We start from the raw sequence: 23193 nt of genomic DNA, 5'->3' as shown, positions 1-23193 counted from the left end.
TGGGCATGTTTCTCCTACTATGGTGTTGGGCCTATTTATCGCATACCAGGGATCATGGATCAGTTTGCATATGTTAAAATACTTGAAGAGGTCATGTTGCCCTATGCTGAAGAGGACATGCCCTTGAAATGGTTGTTTCAACAAGACAATGACCCAAAACACACTAGTAAACGGGCAAAGTCTTGGTTCCAAACCAACAAAATTAATGTTATGGAGTGGCCAGCCCAATCTCCAGACCTTAATCCAATTGAGAACTTGTGGGGTGATATCAAAAATGCTGTTTCTGAAGCAAAACCAAGAAATGTGAATGAATTGTGGAATGTTGTTAAAGAATCATGGAGTGGAATAACAGCTGAGAGGTGCCACAAGTTGGTTGACTTCATGCCACACAGATGTCAAGCAGTTTTAAAAAACTGTGGTCATACAACTAAATATTAGTTTAGTGATTCACAGGATTGCTAAATCCCAGAAAAAAAAAATGTTTGTACAAAATAGTTTTGAGTTTGTACAGTCAAAGGTAGACACTGCTATTTTTTTTGAACACACCCCTTTCAACTAATTGCCCAATTGCACAGCCTTAAGAGCGTGCATATCATGAATGCTGGGTCTTGTTTGTTTTCTGACAATCTACTGAACCTACTGGTAACTTGTTTGCCACGTAGCAATAAAAAATATACTAAAAACCTTGATTATTCTGGTTAGTCACATTGTACTGCTATTATTTTGAACAATACTGTACGTATGAAAACTTTAAGCACTTAAAGACTGCCTACCCATATCTAAATATATATCTATAGATTTCAATTTTAAATGGCATAAACAGGATACATATTACTTATACAAGTATTTGCCGGATTAGCTACTACATAAGTGAGAAGAATGTTAGTGAGAATAATGACAACAATATGTTTACTAAATCAGATGAGCCACAAGTACAAGCAAAAAACACAGCACTTATCATCCTAAGAAAAGCTGGATCCGCACCCGGAAGTTCTTGGATCGTAACGCACATTTTTCCCAGTGATTAAGTGCCACATCTGAAACTAAACCACACCATCACAGACACTCACCACAAGCATGTGACTCGCTCCTCTCTCGGTTGACGCAGGACAGAAGCTCGATGAAGAGTGACTGTGGGAGATACTATATCAAAGGCACTAGTGTGGTAAAATAAGACAGTGACTGTACTACAAAAACAAGTCTAGCTCTGAGAGAGCAGCAGTCCAGCTTGGGAGTGTCCCGATGAGGATCAGAAGAGGAGGATAAAAGCTTTGTTTCGGAGAAGGCAATGTTGAAATGGAGGAGCCATTGGCTCAAAATTTGTAGGCTTAAACCACATAGTTGGTTTCAGAGGGCTGACTGGATTCAGGCACTTCCTTTGTGTCCTTCGCTGCCACAAGCTGTGACTTGTGCTTGGAATCAGAGACCCGCTGGCTGTTGGAGACTACTCCATGAAATCCTGGAGGGAGAGAGCAGTCAGACATGTAGAGCGGCGTTAATGATTGAGAACTAAGCCATTTTTGCAAGGGTTAGAGTTAAAATGATTTCTATGGTATATTTGGTATAAAATACTACTCAGTTGACCTTTGTGCAGGGAAAGTATGGAGAAGTAGTTAGCTAAAAATGTTTTTTTTTTTGCTCAAACATTAGGATAAGACCGGTAACTCTTAGGATAAGACAGATAAAAAAATAACAGTGTGGCAATGCCATGATCCATATTAAGTAATCAAACATAAAAATATTGATTAAAAATGGTGCAAACTGTGGTAAAATACTTATTTTGCTTAACCAGTGCTTGAATGTTGCTAGAAATTTTTAATTAATAAATTAAATATTTAATACAGACATTGACTTATGCATGGCACCAAGGTTCTTATTGAAATATTGAAATATTTTTTTAATTTACAATTTCTCTTTTCAATTAAGTTTTTTTTTTTTTGTTACTTAAAGTTATTCTGTATTTTGTCTACATGAAGTGTCAGCGTATTTAATTCTTGTTTTAGTATTTTTAGGGCTACAAAATGAATTCACTGGTATAGTTTTAATTATTTACATTTTCAAACATTTACATTTGCATACACGGACTAGTGTTAATGCTATCTAGTGACATTTTCATGTTTAATGCAGGTTGTACATTGTACAGGTTTCAGGTTTTATAAAGTACCATTTATTTTAAAATATTTAATATATTTAAATGCACTTTATTTTTTATATTAGTTAGTTCTGAGGTTGTGAAAATGTGTTTTAGTTAAGCACTCCAATGTACTACCATGAATGTAATCTGTACAAAAACTATGGTATTATATATTTATATATAATATATATATATATATATATATATATATATATATATATATATATATATATATATATATAAAGAGAGAGAGAGAGAGAGAGAGACGCTTTCTACGTTGTCGCAAAAAAGACACAGATGAATCCATGTTGTGATAACTGAGGGGAAACCGTTATCTCCTGCTCCCATACTGGCCTTGTGAAAAAGGATGTTCTCTTACTCTTACTGCAGTGACGTCCATGCCAGCCATTGCTGCACTGGCAACTGTTGGGCTCCACACAGCTCTCGTGTGCTCCACAGCTGGGCTCGCAGACAGCTGCACACACGTATACACATTCAGCCATACACAGAGACGCAGTCTTTAGTCTTAGTAATGTTTCCTGTGCTGTTCAGCAAGCCTGCAGCCCAAGTGGAAATTTTAAGGTGCAATCAAGCACATTTTTGATCAAACACATCCACAGTTCTTCTGCTAAATCGAGATAATCTCACCTTTGGAGCACAGATCTCCATAGTAGCCTTTGCTGCACTTGCATTTGTTTCTCCCCGTGCATTTGCCTCCATTTCTACATGGCTGGTGACATTTACCTGCAGCAATTGGATTAGTCGCAATCCCAAAATGCAAAAACAGCAGACTGCAAAAGAGAATGTTTTTTCTTCGCTAACTGACATTTCTAAATTAGTATCTGAACTTACACACATTCTATTAGTAACTTATATTGTTAGGTCAATATCATCTTTTCAAAGGACTATAGCTCTTGTTTATAATTAATTTCTCCATTCAGGTTCCATACAATCATGTTTTATATTTAAAACACACAAATATATATTTAAATCAAATATAAACATATTTATTTATTCACCCCATTGCATTTTATGCAGTATCACATTTAAATATATATACACTAATAAAACTTACAATATACATTTTTCAGTGTACTCAAGTTATACATTTATTTATGTATTTAAGTAAAGTAAATAGAAGAGACTTGAGTGCTTTTGAAAAACAAGAGCAGACAGCCCCTTCCCAAACTCTCTCGGATCCTCTTACACCTGCATATTTGATCAAGACCAACTGAATTTCAGCGGCTTCTTTGTTCCTTCACAAATCAGGGAAATCCATATCCATGCAACCAGTCAAAGGGGGGGACTCTTGGCGATTATGTCATAAACCATTTTGACAGAGAACATGATACTGCAGTGGATCAGTCGGTATAAACTGGCTTAATGCTATTAAAATGTTACAGAGATCTTTCTCTTCCCTCCCTTTTCAGAACAAACGCCTCTGAATACTGCAATACTTCCTGCCTTTGAATAGTAAAGGATGATAACCAGGGTCAAAGAGGAGTTGTTTAAACATCAACGAAATACACTATAGACCTTTAAAGCAAAGCAAGCTTGTTTAAATAATTGCGATTACCAAAGCAAACCTCAGTGAGCAAGTCCTAAATTGCATTTATCTCAATACCTGTTTAATTTTAAAAAAGGAAGAAAAAGTTTCCGGAAAAGGCCAAAGATAAAATGCCACACTGTTTGAGTGCATGTGAGCTCACGAGGCTGTTATTAGTGATTAGGGTGACAACACAACTGCATTACATCCTGTGTTTGCCCATGTAGTTGCCGGCCCATTAAACACTAATGTGAGAACACACTTCACTTAAGAAATTGACTTGGAGAACTGCTCTGAGGGCAATTTGTGGAAGTGAGCCTATTACAATCTTAAGAACAACAACACTGCTTTCCCTTTGATAGATGATGATAATAATATATCAGTCAGTTAATACTCTATGTAAGAAGTTAATAGAGCTATTTAGTCAGTAGTACAAAAAAGCTGGCATTTTTGAGTCATAAGGTCAGGAATTTCTTATAGGTGTTATTTATTTTTTATTTTTTTTGAATGATACTTTTTGAGTTGGGAGCTAAATCAAATCTGTTATTTTCTTAATATGTAATCTATTCCTATGATGCAAAGCTGAATTTCCAGCATTGTTTACTCTAGTCTCCTTCAGAAATCATTTCTCATTATCTTTAATGTTAAAAACAGTTGTGATGCTTAATATCTTTAGTGTAAACAGTTATGCATGTTTTTCAGGATTCTCTGACAAATAGGAAGTTTTTTTTAAATGAAAATCATGTGTTATATTATTAATGCCTTTACTGTCATTTCTGATCAATTTAATGCATTCTTGCTCAATAAAACCATTTTATTAATTAATAAGAAAATAAATAGTACTGACCCCAAACTTTTGAAGGGTACTTTTGAACATTACTACACAAAGACTATCGAATTCATGAAGCATATAAAACAATGCGCCTTTAGTAGTTGCAGTTTTTATCAACATTTTCCCCCTAAAAACCCATTTAAATTTTTTTTTTCATTGCAACTTGACTTGATTTTGTTTAGATCACTGTTCATTTGTTCTCTAGTCTGTTCCATTCACAGTGATGATGAATGTACATGTAGCTGAACTCACTGAGCTCACAGCGGCTCCCTTCAAAGCCGATGGTACAGATGCATTTGCCAGGATGGAAACACGTCCCTCCATTCAAACAGGTAGTGCTGCAGTTAGCTGTTAATGTAGAAAATGCAACGCAAAGTCAATGAACGCGTCACAAACTACATAGAAAAATGATGCACAAACATTTTGTGCTTAGGTCAAGAACAAGAATTTAAAGACTATGATCAGACTTTTCAGGCTACTTCCTGTCTTGTTATTGGCTAATTAGTAATGTTAAACCATTTATTAATATGTTTTTATGCGTATGTGTATTTTTGTGTATTATACGTATACATTTATAGCATGTTTTAGTCAAGTTCAAGTTCCGGTCCTGTTGGTATTGATTTATGGTTTAATGAATGGTGGCACAATATAGCACAATAACTGCATGTTTGCATGTAACAGGTAGGAAACCAACCTCTCTCACAGCTGGGTCCAAAGTAGCCCGGAGGACATATACACACACCTGGGCTCGTACACAGGCCACCGTTCAGACATCTTGAGGAACAGAGGGCTGAAAAAGACAGAAACAATGCTTGTTAATGTATTATATATAATACACCATTAATATATACATTACTTATAGCAGTCCCAATCTGCTGGGTAATTCATAGAAACCTTCTAGAATACATGCATGCTCCATTCCTTCATCTAAACTAATACATAGCGGGCTTAACCACGCTTTGTAATTTGCACAAGGCATTTTGAGAAGTGATGTTCTGAGATTGAGTATAATCATCATCATAATAAACTATATGCACTTGTTTGTTTCCAAAGGAGGCTTGTCTTGCTGAAAAAAAAAAAGAGTTTTGCAGAATACATTTCTCTTATTTTTTTTTTACCTATCTGGCTTTTGTATTGGAGACTTTATGACGAGGTTCTACATGCTCGCATCTGTTGTTAATGGATTGATGTGGCTCCAGGTATATGATATGAGACATTTCTGGGTCACTTCAAAGATCCAGTAGGACCAAAACTATTCATAAAACCTCAAACATTGAAATGAATATAAATGTTATATTTAAATATATAATTACAGTAATTCATTCAATATAAATAATTCGTTTTCATTTGAATGTTTAACTTTTTTATTACTTAATTCACAATGCAGTTCAAGTCAACTGCACAGTCAATAACGTTTCAGTAACTTAGTTTTTATTTGTCCTTATGGTGCCTCTATATAAATATGGTTACCTTTCTCACAGTGAACACCGTAAAAGCCATCCTGACACTCGCAGACCTGCCTTTCATTGCAGTAGCCTCCATTGCGACAACCACCAGGGCACTTTGCTTCAGAAAGAGGAGACATTAATGTGAGAAGATTTTCTTACGTTTTTTTAGATTTCACCAATCGCATCAGATTCTGAGAGAAGTTGAAAGAGCAGTGAATTCAATAACAGTACTTCCTTCAGAAGAACTGACACCAGCAAGGAGAAAGCTGAGTTGAAACCAGAATGTCAACAACTTTGTCAAATGGAGTGTATACTGTTGCAGATGTGTTGTAATGTAATTCACAACTGTCTTTAAAGACCATGTAGTTAAGTGTGCTTGACATTCTGCCATTCACTCACCCTCATGTCTTTTGATAACCACGTGACTTTCTTTTTCTCGGTGGAAAAAAAAAAGTTTCTCACAATGTCCAAGCTGCTTTTCTCCATACCATTAAAGTGAATGGGGACTGAGGCTGTCAATATATATTTTCAAAAAAAAAAAAACATCTTAAATTTGAGTCTGCTCTTCAAAAGTGCTTGGAAAGTAGCACTGGAAAGTCATATGGACCCCATTCATTTTCATTATATGGAAAAGAGAAGTTCGCACATCCTGTTAAACGTCTGCTTTTGTGTATTTGTCAAGCCATTCAAGTTCGGAATGACATAAAGGTGTATAAATAACGTCAGAATAATTATTGGTTTTAAGGTTCACTCAATGCGGTTTTCGTTTATGAAACACAAAACTATTGTTCAACATTCTTAAAAATACTCCTTAAAAAAAGGATAAACTTGAAGGTGTTAAACTATATCAACTATGTCAAAGTCATTTTGTCCTGTGATTGAAATTCAAGCAGCCAGTCTTATAAAATAAAAATAAAACAAGTTGTGAGCACTAGTTATTATTGCACCCTCAGCTGTCACTAGGAAACACTTTGCTTCCTCCCCGCAGGGTGGCTTCAGAAAGATGGACCATTTGATCTGTGAAGTCTACACGCCGAATGGAGAAGGGTGTGTAGGGGAATGCAACACCGTGGGGTAAGTGTGTGTGTGAGAGAAGGGAGGGGGGGTCAGAGAAAAACATAACACGCTCATTCCAAAGGGTTGCAACTGGCAGGGTTCACATGACCTCATGAGCCAGCGATGGTTGAGAGACACCCGTAGCATGATCTCTGCTTCTCTCTCTCTCTGACCAACTACTCTTAAAGAGGGACAAAACATGCTCATTCGTGCTCCTTAAGAAAGAAAAATCATAAATATGATCTCTTTAATATGTGACCCTAGACCACAAAACCAGTCCTAAGTCGCTGGGGTATATTTGTAGCAATAGACAAAAAAACACTGTATGTGTCAAAATGATCGATTTTCTTTTATGACAAAAAAAATCATTAGGATATTAAGTGAATTTCATGTTCCATGAAGATATTTTGAAAGTTTCCTACAGTAAACATATCAAAGCCTAATTTTTGATAAGTAATATGCATTGCTAAGAACTTCATTTGAACAACTTTTAAAGGTGATTTTCTCAATATTTTGATTTTTTTGCACCCTCAGATTCCAGATTTTCAAATAGTTGTATCTTAGCCAAATATTGTCCGATCCTAACAGACCATACATCAATGGAAAGAATAAATGATGTTTCAGATGATGTATAAATATCAATTTTGAAAAATGTACACATAAGCCTGGTTTTGTGGTCCAGGGTCACATATATTTATTTGATCAGAAATACAATAAAACAGCAATACTGTGAAATTGTATGTAATGTATTCCTGTGATGCCAGTTATTTACTCCAGTCTTCAGAGTCACATGATTTTTCAGAAGTCCTTCCCTCAAAATGTTGAAAACAGTTGGGCTGCTTAATATTTTTGTAGAAACTTTTTGTTTTTTTTTCAGCATTCTTTGAAGAATATGAAGTTCACAGGAACAGCATTTAAAAATATATATTTAAATATTTTGTAACATTATGAGTGTCTTCACTTTCACATGACCAATGGTATGCATTCTTGCTGCATTCATTTTGTCAAATGTCTCATTTGTTTCTGTTTATATTTTCTTTTAGAAGATGAACAACTGAGATGAAGCTGACTTGAATGAACTTGAAAACTCTTCAGAGCGATAAAATTTGGATCTTGGCTTTAGTCTGCAAAGTTTCGATGACTGATCCAGTGTTTTACATGTGCATAACATGCTCTTTTAAACCACACAGTCATTCAGCATCAGCATTCATGCTTGGACTGCAAAGTTTGATAACTCACCTTTCTGACATGTTTTAAAGAAGATAGCGTTGTGTGGCGCGTCCTCAGAATGATGTTTCCTCCAGCATCCATCACCAGGATGGTCACCTCAAATGCTGCCACACCATCCTGGTCACCTCTGCATGGGAAGCCCACCTGGACCACTGAGTACACAAAAGCCCTTTTGATTACTTAACCTTAAGCATCGATGTGCCACAGGTTTCATATGTTATAATAATCATCTCATAGATGTGATTTTAAGAATCTAGATAGATAATTATGTGAATATATCAATACATCATGATTATTCCAGTATTCAACCAGTTTATTATCAAAACATTGGTTAAAAGGATAGTTCTCCCAAAAAAGACAATTGTGCCATCATTTCCTTACCCTCAAGTTCTTCCAAACCTGTTAAGAGTTTCTTTCTTCTGTTTAGCACAAAACAAGATGTTTTGCAGAATGTTGGAAACCAAACATTTGATGGTAGCCATTGACTTCCATAGTAGATTTTTCCATACTATGAAAGTCAATGGCTACCGTCAACTCTTTGGTCACAAACAATATCTTCTTTTGTGAGTAAATGACAGTTTTTTTTCTTCTTTGGGTGAAATTTCCCTTTAAGAAGGAAAATGTAAGCCACAACAATAGTGAAATAATTTTAAAAAATAGAATAAAAGAGAATAAAAGCGTACCAGAGGTTTTGTGTGGCACTGATCCTAAGAGAGGAACATTGAGGTAGGGTCATCCATAATGTCTTTATCAAATGAACACAAAGTCTGAAACTCATAGAAGTACTCTGCCTGAATTAAAAGATAAACAAACATTAACTTTGTTTTAATCTTCAAAGAAGTAGATTAGATTTGCATAAAGAGGGGCGTTAATATAGCACAAAAAAGGTTGGATGTGGTTCATGACAAGAGCACATATGCATCTGTAAAGAGTAAAAAGAAGGTTTCCGGGTATCATTAAGTTTGCAAGGCTATCAATTTCTTCCTAAAGAAGCATAGCTTCGCTCTCTAACTAATGACCTCAACCTTTTGAGGATTACACAATTTTGAGGACAGTTGTGATGGCGAGGCCAAACACGCGCTTAAAAAAAAACTGTCCCTAAAGGAGAAGAAAGCAAGGGAGACGGTTCTTTCTTTTTTTCTGGTCTCTAGATTTCGGAGTGTAAAAGCTGGGCAGCGTTTGATGAAGGCAAAAGTACACAAGCTGTGTGGAGAGCTTAGCTAATCCTACAGCTGAATGGTAATAACCAGCACAGATAACTCTCGCTGCCAGCCTTTTATGCAGAGACCTTTGTTCTAAAGCCTCAGTGGCCGTCTTTGAAGCAAACAGGGGCCAGGACAGAGCGGGCCCTTCTCTTTTTCCTCCATATCCCTCCCCTTGCTATTTTAATTTCTCCCTCTTGCTGCTCTTTCGTCAATTCACAGATTATGATAACAAAATATGTTCACTTTGACTTTCAAACGTTTAAACGTAAATGCATTTTTGTGTATTTATTTACTTTTCTCCTTGCTGTTGTCACATTTATTTGCGAAGTGGGTTTGGTAAAACAGCTTTGGAAAAATATTTATTGTAAAAAGTGCCAGAAATAAATCTGAATTGAATCAAAAAATGACTTTAGCAGCCAGAAAAGGTGTCAGCAATACAAATAAAAGTACAGTTATTACTATTCATTATTATTGTTGTTACTTTTATTATTATGCCTTATAATGCTTACAGCTGTTATAAGTGTATAGTATAAATAAAAATGTACATATTTTTTAGAAGGAATCCTAAGAACCAAAACGTTTTTAAAAGATTTCCGCTCTGAGATCTGAAATATTTTCTTTCTGATTTTAGTCATGTAATTTGTGATGAATACCATATACTGGCTATTTGGGACCTACTGTGAAAATAAATAAATATATACTTTGCCACAGTTTCTGCCAAAACCATAAAGAATTACAAAGAGGACCAAAAAGCAATAGCAACACAAAGTGTTTCCAAATGGAAGTTTCGTTGTTCAATAAATCGCGGGCTCTGGCACGCCGCACGTGTGCTCTCTACTGATGACGAACCAGATGTTTGGCACATGCACGTCGAGGAGGCGCGCACACGCGGCGGGCCCGCGCTTTGATCCGCGGTGCAGCTTTAAAACACCAACATGCAAAATACCACAAGAATTGAAATGACCTTTTCCCTTTCAAATTAGGCCAATACACTACACAGATTCGTTTCACAATATCAAAGTGCAAACACATTTTATTAATTCATTTGTTTCAAATTTATATTACTGTTAATATTATTGCATCCATTATTATTCTTAATTTATTATATATATAATTATATATATATATATATATATATATATATATATATATATATATATATATATATATATATATATATATATATACACACACACACACACATTAATATCTTAATACATCGGATATCTTGACGTAGGCTATATTTAGACTAACATGTTAATCATAAAAATCTATAAACCTGAAAACACTTACAGGTAGAGGCTACTTAAAAACAAACTTAATTCAACAATTCTGTTTATCGAGTCACTAAAATATGTTTGTTTTAAGGATTTTTATATTTAAAAAGACGGCATTCAAGAAAATAAATTGTGTAAAGTGTTCCTGGCTAAGATCATGGCAGATCAAGAATACATGAGTTGTACGGTACCTGATCAGTGGCTTGCCAGGTGAAGTTCACGTGCTGGATATTGACAGGTATTGCTGGCATTCGCTGCTGTGCTTTCCTGAAGTCGTGTGTGAATGGGGCCATTTCGCCATCAGAGACTATTAAAATATCCTCCTCAAAACCTGTAGGATAAAACAGCGAGCCTCTCATAGTTTGAAAAGAACACTGAGTTAAGTTATTATGCATTGGCTTAGTTTACAATTGGACTCTAACAGCATTAACGTGCCATTGACCCGGTACAGAAACCACGTTACTATTACAAACTATTACCAATTAATATTCTTGCTTGACTGGCATCAATCCACATGTACATGCTTCCTTGCTCTTGGGCAGCTTCCATAAGACCCCCTAAAAGCAGAAGAAAGCACGTTTTAAGGTGCAGTTGAACAGCAGGCGTCCTGAAAGCCATTCCTTGGTTTATTTCAAGTGAATTGGTCGTCTTGCTAGCTCTCCCCTGTCGCTGCAGTCCCGTGCACTAAATGTGTCTCAACTCTCGAGTGAGTCTTCAATTGACCAAGCGTCTACATCTGCGGACTGTTTCGCGGACTACTTGTACGCAGCAGGAGCTGCAGTTCACAGATTTCGTCACTAGGTTTTTATTTTTGATTTTAATACAAGGCGCCCATAATTCGCAAGTAAAAGATTAGTTATGCAAACAAGCTGATTGATGTTTTGAAGTGTAACAGCGTGATAATGAAACGTTTTCTTCCATTACTACAAATGCTACTCTTGGTTTAACCCAATTAAAAATGTATACTTTTCTCAACATCTTTATTTGTATTTTTATATTTCTACATTTCTTTAGGTTTATGTTGACTGCTTCAGTTAGTGAAATTCCCTGTACGGTTGTTCTTGGACATTTATTTGACACAAACCTTAGGAAATTGAATTAAAGATTTTCTTTCATACTTTTAATTCATATTAACTTAATGTAATGTTAACCAGGTGTAATGTGCTTTTATAGTGGTTGTATAATAAACATATCATTCAAATTTCGATTTACTTGCTTTTATTTATTGTTAATCAATATATTTTCTGGTTTTCATTTCAATTTAGGTTTCAGTTATTCAGCAACAACAGTTTATTAACTAAATAATTTTATTAAATATGATCATTATATTAAAATCATATAAAATGGATTATGAAAATGATGATTATAAAAATGATGTCCCATATGTCACATCGGAACTCCTTTATGAGTGGAACATTATGTAAATAAATACACTTTATTTTGATTTGTGTCTTTCTTTCTTCTTACCTATTCTGACGGTTTTTCAGCATTTTTTCTTGATTGCCATTCATAGTGACGTGAATATAATGAATGTTGTTTAATGTTGCTCATTTAATAATTAAATTAATTAAAGAAAAGAGTTTCTCATTTATTTCCTTTCAAGTTGGCCATCTGTCCAATATATATAAATATACACACACGTATATTTACGTACATATCTGTGGTCTGTCCGCTTACTTCTACGTCACTTCCGCCGTGTCTCGCTGTGTGCGTTTTTTCGTGCAAAGATGGCGTCTGCACAGTTGACGGATGAGGAGCTTGTGTCTGAATTGAAACGGCTCGGCTTCACCCCGGGCCCGGTAACGGAGAGCACGCGGCCCGTGTACTTAAAGAAACTGAAGAAGCTGTGGGAAGAGCAGCCACAGCCGCGGAGCTCCCGGAGTGGAAAAGGACGCAGCAGCAGCGGGAGTATCAACAGCAACGGCAGCAGCGGCGCTAGTAACAGCAACGCCGCGGCGCGAGCTCCGGGATTCAACGCAAGGCCACCGGGCAGTGACGTCACGCGTCTGAGCGCCAGTCGGAGCGAGAAGCGCAGAGCCGGAAAGTTCGTGCTGGGCTTCAGCTCGGACGAGTCAGACGTGGAGGCGCCGCAGAAGAAAGGAGGCCCGAATCACGGGGGCAGCAGGAGAGACCGAGGATCTGCGCAGCAGACACCCACCATCAGGCCTGCGGGAACACCCGCCGCTGCATCCCTCGGGTTATCCGCGGACAGGAAAAGCATTTCTGGTTCTCCGTGGTGGGCCGAACGAGGTCAACCCAACAATTTGGAAGAAACGGAAAGAGACAGTCGGGCTTTGAACGGGAATAAGGAGTTTTATGAATCTAACAGTAGTAAGTTAGCCAGGGATTACTCTGATTCAGACGACGAGGAGGAAGAGGAGGGTGAACGAGACCGTCCCCGCGAACGCCGTCTGACTTCCAGACACAGTCCACCCCCCTCCTCTTCCCCGCACCGGAGCGTCTGGAGCTCAGAGAAGACGGCGCTCGGCGCGCGTGATACTCCTGACTTCGGTCTAGATATGATCGCGGATCGGAGGGACGACGATGAGAAAGAACTGAGAGAGTTCACCGGAAGCTACGTGAGCCACAGCTTCCCGAAACTCTCCGGGATTGACGGCAGCAGCCCGTCCGGTTCCTTTAATAAGAACCACCTCGACAGCGGAGACTGCGAATCCCCCTGCGGCAGCAGTCGGTTCAGTATCGGGCTAAGACCGCGCTTTCCCTCCTACACGGCGACCTACCGAGCGAACCACTCGAACCACACCGGTTCCAACGACTCCTACAGCCATGCCTCAGCCCTCAAGTCCAAGCAGCACAGCACGGTCCCGGAGGACGAGCTCCTGCAGCAGTTTAAACGGGAGGAGGCGTCCGCCACCGGCGGTTTCAGCGCTCATTACCTGTCCATGTTCCTCCTGACAGCCGCCTGTCTGTTCTTCGTCCTGCTGGGCCTCGTGTACCTGCGGATGAGGGGCTCCAGCACCTCCGAGGGGGATGCAGTCAGTAAGTATGAAGTGCTGAAAGTGGCATGTGTCGATAAACATAGTCAGCTGTATACCTAAGCAACGTTTTGGGGGCAGTTTAAGAACATTGCTGTTTAGTTATTTAGTATGTATATATAATACTACTTAATGTCAATAAGTATCATATTCATATAATATGAAACTTACATGGTACCTCGTCCCAAATGTTTTTAAAAAGCCTTAGAGCTTTGTTTAAAAAACATGATATTACCATGTTGAACTGATGGTATTCGATGCTGCTGAGTGAATACCACATAAATACCATAGCAAATTAATGTATTACTTCCACCCAGTTTTCCCAAAAGAATACCATGGTGCTACCATGGAACATACAAAAAAAGCTATTACTGTGGTACATTTCCAAAAACAAATTGCCATCATCCTTTGAAAACATGGTCGTACTATGGTACAGTGATGCATTGGATTGTAATAATTTGGTATAGAATGCTGATGTTTACAATATTCATTGTACTCCCAGTCTCAAAAACCGTTGTAATACCATGAAATATTTACAAAAAGTTCCATTTTCACGGTACATGTCCAATGGTGTTGGCATGGTGCATTAATATAGTGGTACTTTGAGATATATAATGCTGCTGAATGGTTGTCGTGTAATTTCTACAGTGTTATTGTAGTACTTCCACCCAATTCCCAGGAATACTGTGGATCTTAAAACATGGTATTACTGTGAAGCTGTGTGCAAGAATATGGCAAAACCTCGGTACAGTGGATGTTTTGGACTTAATATTATTAACCTGATATTAAGTGCTTTTTATATTATATGTACACTTCAAAGAATACTGTGGTATTGCTATAGTGTAATGATCTGCCTCTGTATCTTTCCAGTAGTCTGTGAACCCTCACATACATATCCATTATTTAAACAAGAGGTTTAAAATGTCAGGTCAATAATGATCATCTAAAAAAAAAAATGTAGTTGTAGCTGCACTAGTGTTGCATCTAGGCCTGCACGATTAATCAAACGCGATTATTTGCGATGGTCATGCGCATTTAATCAGTAAAGCCGGTTCTGTGATTAGCAGTAAATCTCCATCACCTGCTTTCAGGTGGAGCAGCATTTAATACGCAGAGCCATAGTTCTCTGACATGTTAACATGTTATAACTCCAAATTCACTTAGTAACGTCAGTCGAGTGTTTAAAATAAATCCTTCTGTGAGATGATTTATGGCTTCCTAAAAAGAATAATTAAGGCACACAATATTTAATTGTATTCTAAGCAGTGATAAAGGCTATGTCGATTAGTATTTCATTGTAGATATTCTTTATTATGATAAATTATAATAAGGCTTCTGCCTAATCGCGATTTATTGCGTTTGATTAATTGTGCAGCCCTAGTTGCATCCCTTAAAAGATCACTGCAGTTTAGTATCTGGTATATATGGTAAATTAACTTTTGTATTGTATTGATTTACTAAGAAAAATTACAGAGAGTGTGTTTTAGAAAATTACACATTAACATGCTTTATAAAGTTCCTCAAAGATTTTCTAATTGTTTATGCACTCCATGAGTCAAACATGAATAATTCACACAGCAGTTATCACCCCACACTATTCGCACCTTCTTAGACAGGAAATGGTCGATGTCGCATGGTGCTTTTTATGGGACAGAGAGAGGTATTTGCATTAGAAGTATGTGTGTGCTCCATGCCAGGTCAAATGACTATTCAAGCCCTGGTGGATTTAAGGTAGCTGATCGCACCTTCACCTTAAATGTTTCAACTAGATGTCTGACAATCTTTGTCAAATTATTCTCCAAGGTCTCAGTGCTCACCATTTTTGTGGAGTCTTATCTCCTAGGTTTTTTTGTTTTGTTTTCTGTTCTCTTACTAGAAGTGAGTTTGTGCTGAATTTACAGAATAAATATGAATGTATATGAATTAATATACTTTTTTTTTTTTTGGCCCTGCACAAAAAAATGTATTAGCTAAGTCTAAAACTAGTCTGCACCCATAATGTGTCTGATATGCGCTTTAGATTAGTTAAGATATTGATCTAAATGATTCATGAGTTTTTTTTTGTTGTTGGAAATGTAAGTTCTTTTAAAACGTATTTCAAAATTATTTAGAAAATGTTCAATGATAATATTATGTTTTAATTTTTGTACTTTTAAATTATTAATTAAAATAAGTTAAATGGAATTAATTTAAAAACTCCTTATCCAGCAATTAGAAATGACTGTAAAGGTAATGGAAAAATTATGGAAATTCACTCCTGAAAAGTGTGGGAACCCTCTGAGAGTCTGTTATTTGATAATAATCATGGCTAGTCTGGTAGTCCCCACATTTTGACATGTTGACATCATTTATGGTCATAATGTGATAGCCAGCATCAATCTTTTGATGCATTTTTCCAGATGAGAGAAAGTCTGTTCTTGGATGTGCATGCATTGCCACTCAGTTTAAATAGCTTGAGTACCCTCAGAGTAAAGTGCTCTGGAGGCAGAGACGACTCTTGAGGGGAAGCCGACTGATGAATTACTATGTATATTTGTGGCGTGGCCGGTCTCTCGGGGAGGGAGCTTTGACTGGAGAGCGTGCTGCAGACATCTAGGTCACAGACAAGCTAAAGCGGCCTAATTGTCTGTCTCTCGGGGGACTCTGGGAGCTTGCGGCCAGCTAGATTGACTGACTTCTCTCTGGCTGGCTAAATGCCCAATTCTCACTTTGAGTTTGATTATATACTGTACTATGTGTACCAGTTTTCTACTTGTTCAGGTTGTAGACTGCAGCTTGTGTGATTTAAGTCATTCTGAACAACGTGCTGTCAAACTACTACTGAACTACTATTTCTGTTGTGTGCAGTACATATGCACAGTTTAAAATAGTTTGTATGCATTAAATATGTCTTTGAACATCCAATACTATATCACACAAAGCAATGCGTTTGACTTGATCTTCCAGTATGACGACATCAAGTCTTCAGTTACATTCTGACTTATTATTTGATGAGGCTGGCAAAAAATGCCAAATGTTAACTTTTTTTCTCTTAGAACAGAAGTGATGCTGGATGCTACTTGCTGAATTAACTGCAGTGTAACTAGGTCATGTGGCAACAGTGTAGCATAGTACTGTTTGAAATGTTTATCATTGTGTACTAGTATACTTTTTTATATATATGGTTTGCAAGTGTCCAAGTCTGAAACTAGCCAATTTAAGTTTAGTCCTAAGATATGTCTAAAATTTTAGTCGATATTAGAAACCTATCAAAGAAACAAGCACTACTTATTCCAATTTTGTGCACTGTGCATTATAAAGATGGTAGTTTATTTTATTGTTCACAATTGGCGACTTTTAAAACACTTATGGAGTTTTCTCTACAGAAATTTGTTTCATAGAATGTTTCGTCAGCTTAATCATTATGTTGTTAAACAACAGGAAAGTAGTCCATTTAACACATTATACAGCCATATCTCACAGCCTTTAATTCCTGTCAAACATTTAATATTGCATCACCCTGATTAAGGTCTGTAGGCCACCTGAGGCCATGTATTTTTTAGTGGTTTAACCATGGTTAAGGAGGTCTAGGCCACTCCCATCTATAGCTCGACCACAGAACCAGAAAAATGGGATCACATCACTTGAAATCTAGGTCAAACTTGGTCTTGAAACTTAAAAGCTGTTGTTTTTCCAGAGTATATGGCTTCCTCTCAGAGGTTGATGTATTAGATGGCTTGCAACATCAGACAGCTCACGTTTAATAAGACAGCAGTCTATGATTGAGACATGCAGGGCAGTTGCTGTACTAAATTTGGGCACCTGCCAGCGTGAGGACAGAAACACAATGTTCAGACAATGAGTCAAGTGTGAGAAGACGAGAAGCTCACACTCGTCACACCCTCAAGTGTGAGACGATGAGCAGCCCTCCTCCACGGCGTAGTTGAGAAATACTGTGATGCCATAACATTATAATATTGTTTAGTGCTGACTCAGTAATGCCATTTGTCGACTTTTCTTTCTTTTTCAGTCATGCATCACCCGTTCGGACCTGAGTTTGATCAGAGCTATGTGAGTATCTGCTCATCTGTGTCCCATATTTAAAGATGATATAAAAAGATATTGGTGGTTATACATACTGTCCTTAAACATGCACTCACTACATTTACTTGCATTGATTGAACAGGACGTCAAAGACCGAGACCTCATCCTTAACCTTCTCCTGTCTCTACATGAGCACCTGGCCAGTGTTGCAGGTTAGCATACAGTTATTTAGTCACTCATTATGTTTGTTTTGATATATGCAGCATTAAAATGTGCAACCGTTTGATCGCCTTTCAGGAGAACATGATTGTGGAGACCTTAAAAATCATTTAAACAGAAGTGTCTCTTTCAGTGATGCCTCTTCATACCTCAAGGTTTGTTTTGCTTATTAAAGCGTTTGCACTCCATGGTCTGGTCATTGGATTCAAATTGCATTTTTTTGTTTTTTTTAATTAGCACTGACCTTTTGACATTTCATTGTATAATTTGGAAATGTCTCTGCTAACATGAAAATGCATAATATAATAAAGCATCTTTCTCTTTCAAGCTCCAAAATGAAGCCTATGAAAACTTGATTGAAACCTCTTTAGAGTGGATCATGAAAACCAAAGATTTTGTCGGTATAAGGTACCTGCTGTTCCTCCATCAAATTGTCGTAAATCATCTTTCTATTGGCCAGTCATCCTCTGTTTATTTAGTCTTTCTATCTATCTGTGTAGATATATCAAGGTATAACTTTCCTACCTTTTAGTATCGCTCTGTGTGAGTGCTGTTTTCCTGTGTTCAATGATCATGTGTTGTTTTCTTGACAGGTTGATTGGTGCCGACCCTGCTCAACCCATAGAGGACGTATCGGAAATTTCAAGACTGGAGTCCATCCACCCCCGCATGTCCTTCTTCTGCCGCCTCAGACGCGCCTTCTTCACTGTGATCTACAAAGTTCTCTTCATCCTTGCAGGTTGGCTTATGATTTCTGTAGATATCGGTGCTTTCAGTACAGGAAAGATCTAAATCTTTTCACTAACCTCTCCTACATTTCTCTGTAGGCATCGGTGTAGTTTTGGGTTTGGTGTATTACATGAAATACAGATGGCGCAAAGAAGAGGAGGAAACTAGACAGATGTATGACATGGTGGAGAGAATCATTGGTAAGACTGTCTCATCGTTACACAAGAAATTACACAATTCAGGTGTAAAGCATCTTAAATACCTTGCCTTATGCTTTTACAGATGTAATGAGAAGCCACAACGAAGCCTGTCAGGAAAATAAGGACTTGCAGCGGTATTTGCCTGTCCCTCACGTCCGTGACTCTCTTGTCCAGCCTCAAGAAAGGTATTGTGTCTTTGTAGTGCGAATGTGGTTTTAATTCTGGTTGCATTCTTCTATGAAACACCCTCTGTCCCCAGTTCAGTGTATGTGAGTCCTGAATAGTATATGTTGTTCTTTCAGAAAGAAGATGAAGAAAGTGTGGGACAGAGCTGTCACGTTCCTGTCAGCTAATGAGTCCCGTATTCGGACAGAAACACAGAGGATTGGAGGGGCGGACTTCATAGTGTGGCGGTGGCTTCAGCCTTCAATGTCACCTGATAAGATGTCCAGTATGCCCTCCAAAGTGTGGCAAGGCCAAGGTAACGGTTTCTCCATGTGAAGTCAACCATTTGCATTTTAAGGCCACACTTATGCCTTTTTACTTTTTCAAAATCACACATGATCTTAAGTATTTGGACAACTCTTACTGATTGTTATTGTTATTGAGATTAAACTTTCAGCACATAGTTATGCATTGTGTCCACATTCTTGAAATGTAGAGTATGTTCATAAACCTAAAGTGGCTTGTTTTGTTCTTCAGCATTTCCGCTGGACCGAAGAAATTCGCCACCAAACAGCTTAACACCATGCTTGAAGATTCGCAACATGTTTGATCCTGTAATGTACGTTTCTCAAGGACTTTTGCATCTGACCTTGCATTGAATTGGTGGTTCAAGTAAAATGTTTTTACTTGCATAATATAATGTAGGTCTGCCTGATATTAGAGTGTTTTAGAGAAAAGTAATCTCACTACCTCTTGAACAGGGAAGTGGGGGAAAACTGGCACCTCGCCATACAAGAAGCCATTTTGGAGAAGTGCAGTGATAACGATGGAATTGTTCACATAGCCGTTGACAAAAACTCAAAAGAGGTGAGAATCCTTTGTGGTTCATTACAAAAAAGGCAACCTGGGTTTATAAGCTCTTGTCCAAATTCTAATAGGGCCTTTTGCACCACAAGGACCTTTTCATAGTACCAGAACTAATTGTGGAACTACCCACTTTTGGGTATTTTCACAGGAAGTAGGTGCGATTTTTATTTTTTTTAATTTTTTAATTTTTTTTTTAGTACCGGACTGCCTTTTTCGAGAACCAAATTAGCTCCTACTCCAGAGCAGGGTCTAACCAACACAACTGTTACTAACCGTGATGTAAGTAGACACTGATTTGTCAGATGCGTTCACAAACGCCCTCACCCACTATGATGTAAAAGACTGTAAACATTGTGTCAACTTATTTCGCAAGTATGCTTAAAAGCGATAAATATACGGATGCTGAAGTGCAAGCACTTGTAGCAAATGTAGCACTGGCAGTTGTCGTTGGAGATTCTTAATCCTCTTTCCATTCTTTCAATTGCTTTACGTATACGTCAACATTTCATGTCCATTATTGTGAAACCTGCGAGACACAACAAAAACAATGTTGTTGAAAGCCGTGCACAAATTACATTGCTGTCGACCGGCTTACGTCACATCCTTGTACCCATGGTCCGTGTGAATGCAACCCCTTTAATTGGTACTGGGAAATAGTTTCGCGAAAAATCGTACCAATACTTTAGTACTGTACATTTAGTTCTGGAACTAAAGCGGTGCAAAAGGCCCTATTTAGTTGCCTGCTGCCTTTAAAGGTAACATCCCAGCCATCATGGACCCTCATAAATGGCCAATTTGTAACACAACACAACAACATGCAACAACTCCTCACACCACACAAATTGACTTGACTCACAGTATGATGTTAGCCTATTGCTAAGCTAACAGCGTGATATTGTAAGAAGCATAAAGTGCATAGGACAGTCCATTTTTAATGTGTGGTGTTATTGTTAGCAAAACTATTTCTTATGCCTCTTAAATTGTTTTGATTCGACCGAATCTATTGATTCCAATTGAGTTTCATGGTAGCATGTTGCTAAGCTTACAAATGCTAGATATTGAAATAAGCATAAATTGGACATTTATATTGGCCAAAATAATCTTTTAATACTCTGAATGTTATTTTTCACCATATTGGATAGTTTTCCACCAAGCTTATCATACAAATTGACTTTATACTCATAATTTAATTTAATTAAGTTTGATGTTAGTGTGAATTGTGATGCTTAGCTAATGTGTACTAGATATTAATATTAGCCAAATGAAATGAGACAAACAGATAATGGGTAAGATATAATTTTTTTTTATTACACACAACTTTCTATTTATTTATTTTTTTAACCTTATTGCACTTTTTTTTAGCAGTTGTTTTGGAACATAAAATATTCCTAGAAGCATTTAACCAACGGGCCGATTTTCTGTATGGTTTTGTTCTCATCTAGGGCTGCGTTTATGTGAAGTGCCTTTCAGCAGAGCATTCTGGGAAAGCCTTCAAAGCACTACATGGCTCCTGGTTTGATGGTAAACGAATATTGCATTTATTCTTGACTTATAAGAACTGCCATCTTCAGTCTGTTTCAACCCAACGTGCCTTTTATACAGGTAAGCTGGTGACGGTCAAGTACCTACGCCTGGATCGCTACCACCAGCGTTTCCCACAAGCCCTGGGCTGCAACATGCCCCTCAAGCCCTCCAACTCCAGCATGAACAGCATGTCTCGCCTGAACCAGCGATCCAGCACGTCCAGCTCACTGGGTTTCTCATGAGGGACATCCTAACGGCCACCACCATCCTCTCTGCTTCTTTCTCCTGTGTCCTCGTTATCTGAGAGAACCGCATCCAGGAGCTTTTACAGTTGGGCCACCAGGGATGCCCAATCAGTTTTGTCAGCCATATGCAAACAATGGTGTTTAAACCTGTGAGCTGCTGTGTTTTGTCTTTTTTCCTGTCCTTCAGTATCAAGGAAAGCAAGGGAGATGCGCACACACTGGCATGAAACCGGTGGAGAGAGTTGCTCGGTCCGATGAGAACTTTTAGTAGAGGTGTACGATGCAATCTCTGTCCTTCTCATATCTGGTGCAAGTGGACACAAATTTCTGTTTCTTATGTATTTTCTTTGTTTTTGATAAACCAATACAATGACAAAAATGGCTTCCAACTTTAAATCTTACAACACAAATGAAAGTTTTCCGGCGTCTGCTTATTTTTTATGTAACTAACTCCCCTCCGTTGGGCTATACATAGCTGCATGTGCTGGTTAAAGTATGCCTATATTTAAGCTTTGAATTGTACCATATATTGTGGATGTTTATTTCCCTGATAATGTTTTAACTGATGTATTCCCTGTATTATTTTTTTTCTTTCCTATTTTTGTTTTGTTTTAGTTTTTAGTCCAAGAACAGCATGCACACACTCTAGAAAGGGGTGCTGTAAATATCTCATTGAATGGTGGTGGTTGAAATCATCTGTTTGAATTGAAATTGTCATAAGCTCTCGTTTGTTTCTTGCCAACAGAATAACTACACTGCTGCATTTAGAGATGTGTGATGTTGAAGGGTCTACATAGCTTTGTGAGGGAAGTGAACAATTGTGTTCCCCTTCAATGCCATGTTTCTGAACACTAATTGTAACAGCCTGATTATATTCAAGTATAGAATTATTTACTGTTGTTTTTGTTTATATTTTAAAAGTTATGCTTTTCCCATTATAATTGGTGCTGTCGGATGTTCTTTTTTTTCCCCTGACCCATCACCTGGCAGATTTTATATGCCATCCTGTTGCTGTTTTTAATCTGTCCCGGACCCTACTAAATTTCCAAAGGAGACGTTTTTGATGGAAGTTGTTTTTCTGACTTTCTTATACACACTTGTGCTACAGTTGCAGCCTGATATGGCGGTCTGATTCTAATTTGTATTGGGACACATTCATAAACAGAGCATGTCATGTCTATTTTGGAACAAAGAAAGATTTATCAGCCTTTGTTTAGATGCAGTTCGGGTGGATATGAGGTAAATAAAATGTACTTGTTTATTACTTATGTTTATCTCCTTCCTTGTTGAGATTCATTACATAATCTAGCACATTTTAACCATGCTTTTCCAGAATGACACTTACCTACATTTATATAAAACGTTGGAAATGGCTTTTGAGATAAAGTTGATCTTTTAATTGATTTAATCGATTTAATTAACATTTCTAAGAAAAGTTAACGGTAGTTTGTTTTTATTCTTGCAGATTAATCACATGAACCTTGATATTTTTGCATC

At 37.6% G+C, this 23193-nt stretch overlaps 1 protein-coding gene and 1 pseudogene across 1 annotated transcript; one reads left to right on the top strand and one right to left on the bottom strand.

The window, feature by feature from the left end:
- Positions 1-749: 749 nt before the first annotated feature.
- LOC113048356 (wnt inhibitory factor 1-like) lies at positions 750-11900 on the bottom strand (annotated as a pseudogene).
- Positions 11901-12398: 498 nt separating this feature from the next.
- Positions 12399-22964, top strand: LOC113048355 (inner nuclear membrane protein Man1-like). The gene is made up of 13 exons (XM_026210141.1): positions 12399-13728; positions 17734-17774; positions 17890-17959; positions 18045-18121; positions 18295-18374; positions 18560-18705; positions 18794-18895; positions 18978-19080; positions 19198-19376; positions 19598-19679; positions 19822-19927; positions 21370-21448; positions 21530-22964. Exons 1-13 carry the CDS (start codon positions 12456-12458, stop codon positions 21691-21693), a joined length of 2502 nt encoding a protein of 833 aa, XP_026065926.1. The 5' UTR covers positions 12399-12455; the 3' UTR covers positions 21694-22964.
- The last annotated feature ends 229 nt before the right edge of the window (positions 22965-23193 follow it).

Source organism: Carassius auratus, chromosome 29 (genome assembly GCF_003368295.1).
Source record: "Carassius auratus strain Wakin chromosome 29, ASM336829v1, whole genome shotgun sequence".
Lineage (NCBI taxonomy): Eukaryota > Metazoa > Chordata > Actinopteri > Cypriniformes > Cyprinidae > Carassius > Carassius auratus.
The sequence above is the reverse complement of the archived record's forward strand: the minus strand, read 5'-3'. Positions and strand labels throughout refer to the sequence as shown.